This window comes from Asparagus officinalis, chromosome 3 (assembly GCF_001876935.1).
Source record: "Asparagus officinalis chromosome 3, Aspof.V1, whole genome shotgun sequence".
In the NCBI taxonomy this organism is placed as follows: Eukaryota; Viridiplantae; Streptophyta; class Magnoliopsida; order Asparagales; family Asparagaceae; genus Asparagus; species Asparagus officinalis.
Window position 1 is genome coordinate 10,092,234 of NC_033796.1, and position 6,749 is coordinate 10,098,982.

The 6,749-nt window shown below is 42.5% G+C and overlaps 1 protein-coding gene across 1 annotated transcript; it reads left to right on the forward strand.

Annotated features, from left to right (window-relative positions):
* On the forward strand, positions 513–1,742 carry LOC109834602. The gene has a single exon (XM_020402638.1). It carries the CDS (start codon positions 513–515, stop codon positions 1,740–1,742), a length of 1,230 nt encoding a protein of 409 aa, XP_020258227.1.

A 6,749-nucleotide genomic window follows, 5' to 3' on the forward strand; every position in this document is an offset into this window, starting at 1 on the left:
AACCTTTGACACTCTAGTATATTTCTCAACCACAACAGCTACTACTACTACTGGTTTAATTGTGAGATGGAAACTAGGCTCCCGTCGGGCCTAAACCCAGTCCACACCTTAAGACCATATGCAGTAGTTATTTGAAGAGATATTTGGTTGCAGCAGGAGTTTTTTGAAAAGGTGAATCAAAAAGACAAGGCCAAGGGGTGAAAAATAAAAAGACAAGACCATATGCAGCAGGAGTTTTTTGGAGTTGTGTGGGTGCCTATATTTGTTGAATGTATTAATAAAAGTGTTGTTTATGTTTGAATAAAATTGTTGTTTATGTTTCAATAAAGCCGATTGATAATGACTTCTCACTGCATAATAGTACAAAAGATTCAATTACTACTCACTGCAAAAACAAACAAATGTTGAATTGACATTTCACTGCAAAAAATACAAAGGATGAAATGACTACACCTGCATAATAATACAAAATATGAATTGACAACTCTCTGCACATGCATGCCCTATGACACATGTCTCTGATGTTGCATGCCCTACGACACATTAAGAGGAAATCCATACATAGAGATCATCATGCAGCGCATGAGAGACTCATGGCCGACTACTTTGCCGAGTCATGCACTTACACTGACGCCCAGTTCCGACGCAGGTATCGAATGAAAAGGCCTCTCTTTCTACGAATTGTGGACTCTATATCAAATTACGACGATTACTTCACACAACGGCGCAATAATGCGGGCAAGCTTGGGTTAACGCCTATCCAGAAGTGTACGGCTGCCATATGCATGCTCGCATATGGAGTCGCAGCCGATGCTTGTGATGAGTACGTCAAGATAGGAGAATCCACTGCTATCGAGTGTACTCGCAAGTTTTGCGAAGGGGTAATAGCATTGTTTCAAGATGAATACTTACGACGACCGAATGTGGAAGACTTGCAGAGGTTGCTCCAAGTTGGACAGGAACGTGGATTCCCAGGGATGATTGGAAGTATTGATTGCATGCACTGGCAGTGGAAAAATTGTCCTAAGGCTTGGCAAGGGCAGTTTACTAGTGGACACAAGGGTATGGCAACAGTTATCCTCGAGGCAGTTGCGTCATATGATTTGTGGATATGGCATACTTTTTTAGGGCTTCCTGGTAGTTTGAATGATATAAATGTACTAGATAGGTCACCGATTTTTGACGACATTGAGTCGGGTGAAGCTCCATGGGTAAACTTCACCGTGAATGGGCGGGAGTACAATCTTGCATACTATCTTGCCGACGAAATCTACCCTAAGTGGCCTGTCTTCGTGCAGTCAATTCAAATGCCCCAAGGCAACAAACATCAATTTTTTGCCAAACAACAGGAATCATGCAGGAAGGACGTGGAACGCGCATTCGGGGTACTCCAAGCACGCTTCGCTATTGTCCGCCAACCAGCTAGAATGTGGGATCTTGATGTCTTAGGAAAAATAATGAGGGCGTGCATTATTTTACATAACATGATAGTAGAGGATGAACGAGATACATATTCGCGAAACTGGGAAAATATCGACTTTGAACCGTCGAACAATGCTAGCTCTAGCACCTTTTTTAATGTTCAAACAGACGTGTTGCCGGAGTTTCAAGTCCATGTTCAACACCGATCTGAGGCAGATAATCAGACTAGAGCGGAACTACGAGATAAGACCCAACATATTCAGCTGAAGAAGGATCTCATCGAGCACATTTGGCAGAAGTTTGGGACAACCTCCGATTAGATTTACCAATTTAGTGTGTGTTTTCTTTAATGTTTTCAATAATTTGGGTGTGTTTGGTTTTCCGTATGCTTAATAAAATCGTGTGTTATTTTATGTTAATTTAAAAATATTATTGAAAATTAAATTAATAATATATATTTAAATATTATATATTATTTATTGAATTATTAATAAATTATAATTATAAATATATGAGTTATATTAATAATAATAATAATATAGTAATATATATGAAATAGGAAAAAGAATGAATAAATATGGTGGGGGTATATGTTGAAGTGATGTGGTTATGGTGGGTCCCAAATAAAGTAAAAAACTTTCTGAAAAATCTCCTGCTGTAGAGTTGATAGGGAAATGAAGATTATTAAATTAAATAAAGTGATGTGGCAGGAGAGAAGGAGGTGAAATTTCACCTCCTGCTGGAGATGGTCTAAGATTTGAAATTCTCAAGCTACTTCATCGTTTATTTTTGAACACGTCATATTAATTTGGCATATAATTGACAATTGCATCATTTGCAGAAGCATTACGCAATATATATTTTATACGGTTATTTTTGTATAAGGTATATTTTCCTAGTATAAATCTTCAAGAAGGCTAGAATTACCCAAAAAAAAAAGCCTCTCGAGAGATCATCAGGACAACAAATATATATACAAAGTGGTAAAAACTTGCGAAAGAGTCAAGTATCATTACTGTTGAAATTTAAAGAGCTCACAGTGTGAGAAATAATCCCTCGAAAAAGTAAAGCTTGCCAAAGTAACCATAAAGGGGTCAAAATTAGTAAATAATATCAAAGTGGTTAAATTCACATAAATAACCAAAATTTCCAAATTTCCAAAATTGCCAAAACAATTACTCACATGTTTCCCTCTGTTAACACTCTTAGGTTCAAGACCGAATTACGTCCATTATTCAAGAAAAACACTAGAAATGAAATACTTGTTTTTTAATTACTTCTCCAATTTCTTTAAATTTTACTAACTTGCATGTTTTTTGGCTAGAGGTTCCTCTACATAATTACTAGCAGACTTTTTGGTCTACCAGATGCCCGGAGCCTGGATACGATAGAAGCTTCGCAGTAGGATGAATTTGCTCGACCTAAAATATCTAATCTCAATGTATGTCTCATTGATTGGAAGCTACTGTTATTTTGGACTTACGATATTGTATTTGTGTTCATATCGATGTTCTTACCTTGCCATTTGAGTTGCCACGGTGGACAACTAGTATGTTAAAAATGCTGGTGGAGACTGATTTCTTCTTTCTTAAGAAAGAAATTAACATGAATCTTAATTTTAAAATTTTCACGAGGGATATGCTATTAGTGATATCGTTGAAGCCTTGAAGGTAATCTTTTTTGAATCATAAGTGACTTGATCTGAACTTTTCTATAGAAAACACACGTCTTCAAGCGTCCAGTGTGTAGTGGGTGGGTGTGAGAGTAGTGTACCCTTGTGAGCAAGAGTGCTCTCCTTTGTGAGCGAAGTGTGAAGTTTATTATATTGTGTGAATGCTAGCAATACTTATATCTTGTACCTGCAGTTTTGTTCTCATATCAATAAGAGTTACAATTTTTGGGCTTCCACCTCCTTCCAATATGTCCAACAAGTTTAGTTACACGTAGTGGAGACATCATTTTATACTATACACTTTTGACTGTAATATTGTTCATGGAACCGTACTGTGAGAAATCAAAAGCGGGTTAGTTTTTTCTTTGGAGCGAAGTATAAAACATGATTCAAGAATATTATTTGATCATTAATCATCTATTAATGAAGACGAAAGGAAAATCGCATAATGTGCATGCGTTTCCAAGCAATGATGCTCAATATTCAGAACAGGATTATGTCCAATCGACAATTAAGAAATAACATGTTCAAATGTTGAAAATAATTTGCAGAAAATAACCAAATATGGGTTCTCTTTTAGTAAAAAGGGATAAAGAAAAGCACTAGAGAAGCAAAGCATTGAGAGCAAATCCTTAACAAAAACTAAAAGAGTGCATACAAAATAAAGAACTTGCTAGCAAGGAAAACAAAAAATCACTCATGGATTCGATGGCTAGTTCTTGCGACGATTTCATCCCCTCATCACTTTGTATTACCAAAGAAGGATTAGATCGATACAGTCATTATCGAGCTCCCAGGTAATATTCATATACCCATTATGATTCATCAAAGATACGATAATATTTCAACATCTAGTTGTAGGCGTCTAAAAATGCCTATAGATGTTCGTACACAGCTTGAGACAGAGAGAAGACGACGAACATCGCTATCCGAGTCTAAGAGGATTATCTGACGCCGACAAGCGCCTGAAGCAAAACGGCGAATCAAGTGACCTACACGCTCGACAGTCAGCTCGTGCGCGCCAATCAGCATGCGTGCGTCAATCAACACTTGTGTATCAACTGACGCGCGTTCTACAGTTAATCCCGCAACGAAGCGTGCAAGTCAACAAGACGATCAAATATGTAAAACGGGAAAAAAATACAAGTCACGGAAGAACCGGAAAACACGAAAGTCAGCGAAGCCCAAAAGCGCGCCGCGCGGTACGGACCAAACCGACCCGCGGAGGCGCGGGTCGGCCGAAGCCGACCCGCGTGTCGGCGGGTCGGCCAAGGCCGACCCGCGTTTTGGCGGGTCGGCGGGTCGGCGGGTCGGCCAAAGCCGACAAATACGAGCTCGGGTGCTCATTTCTGGGGGGCGATTGATTATCAAGACGAGGAGGTGCTGCCGGATTGTGGAGTCAAAGGAGCACGAATTTCAGCGAGGGTTGACAGATCTTGGCGAGTTCTTCGGCATAAAGAAGGAGAGTTCGAGAGATCCGACGCCCGTTCCCGTCCGTCCCTTGAGATTAGGCTTGGTCTTAATCTCGAGAAGAGCCCTGATTTCGCTTGGTCGATCTCAGCGCTTCAAATCAAATACTTCCTCGGTGAAGACGAAGCTCTGCCGAATTTTTCATCAACCGGATCCAGATCTAAGGCGGTCCACGGATAAACCCCGGCACAGGCAAAGATCCCACGCAAGCAGAAGACCGATAAACGATCTCTGCGTTTGTTTTGACGAGAGTTGTAAACTTTTGTTTTCATTGTGTAAAAGTCTTATAAAAAGACAATCTTTTTTTTTTTTGTTTTTCATTGTAACGATTGAAGTTGTAATGAATACCGCAATGAATACATCAATTTTCGACGGAAACAAACTGGCGACCACAGTGGGAGCCAACAGCTTCGCTGCCGGAGCTGTCGTGTCGCAACCTCGGATCTGCATCCCGGTTGAAGAAGTGGTCGAGTACGAGTTCGACCAACTGAAGTTCGGGGAATATCTGTCGTCCTCCTCCTCCAGATCCTCCGCCTCTCGCAAGCGAAGGAAGATCAACGCCCCCGTTGTTACGGTAACTGAACCTTACAACGCCCTTCCGGCCTCCAATGAGTCCGGATCTACAGATTTGAACTCCTCCTCAATCAAGGAGTTGAGTACAGAAGGCGCGACTATTTTATCAAAGAGAACTCGTCAAAGACAGCGCCAACGTTGTGCGTGCCAACTCGCTAGAGCCTTGGAGTCAATTGACGGGATTCGTTACGAGGCGGATCTGAAAATTAGGCAACGCCAAGCACCCCAACAGCGGACAGATGTCCTCCCCTCCAAACCAATAGCAAACGAATGGATCCAAATCAAAAAGATCCGTTCAACTCTGGAGGAGCGAATTCAAAAGCGCCGCGCGCTTGCGCGCACGCGAATTCTTGTGCAAAAAGCACAAAAGATGCAGAAGAAGGACATAGCTAAGAAACAACCAAGACTGCATCAAACTTGGAGGCCAAAATCCAAAACGGCAGCCGAAAAGATCGAGAATCGCGGGTCACTTGAATCCGACCCGCCGGCGCGTGGGTCACTTCAATCCAACCCACCAATTTGTAGGTCGCTCCAATTCGACCCGCCAAAACACAGGTCACTCCAATCCGACCCGCCAATTTGCAGGTCACTCCGATCCGACCCGCCAATTTGCAGGTCACTTGGATCTGACCTTCCAAATCGTAGGTCACTTGGATCCGACCTTCCAAATTGCAGGTCACTTGGATCTGACCCTCCACTTTGCAGGTCACTTGGATCCGACCTTCTAAATCGCGGGTCACTTGAAACCGACCCTCCAACCCGTCAGTCACTTAAATCTGACCCGCACCAGGGTCGAGACAGAAGACGTTCTGCACCGGTTACGTTGATCCCTTCGAGTTCCGCACCTCTGGTGGAGCCCCACGACAACATGGATTTGTCCCGATTCAAGGTGAGGATAGTTGATCGCCTGGGTCCTTTACATGAGGATCGAGGCAAAGTTTTGATCGAAGGACACTTGGGTCCGATGATTGAACCCCGAACGACTCGTCGAGCTGGGGGTCGCACATGCCCTCACAATAATTTCAAGCCTTCGTATAAAGGGAAAACTCCAGTTTTTACCCACCTGGGGGTGTGTGTTAAAATCCAAGAGCCCGTCAAAAGTTCACACTTACAAATGCGTGACTCTAAACGCGTGACTCTTGAGAACGCCAACAAGGAGTTGCATACTCAGAAGAAAACGCGTAAGATAAACGAGCGCATTATACCTGAGGATTCATGTAAACAATCGATAGGTTACTCCGACGACAACGTCGATGAGTTGTACTATCGGGCTGGGGGTATGAACAAGTCTCGAAAGAGAAGTACCCGGGAATTAGAGTCTCACTGCCCGTACGCTAAGATAATCAGGACACTATTATCAGCATGTAGTTGCCCCAAGACCGCTCCGCAGAGGGTCTCGGTATTTGAGAGGATCTCTAACGGAATAGCTAAGTCCAAACCAAAGCGTCTCCGTAAGAAGCGATCGGCTGTTCATGATAACGAACTTCCAAAAGTCACAATTAACATGGCTGATAAGGGAAAGTCGATTCGACCTTCTAGTTCTGACCCTCTCGTATCGCATCGTCTGACTCGGCTACGCGTAGGGACCACTAGACGTAGGGACTACCAGAGA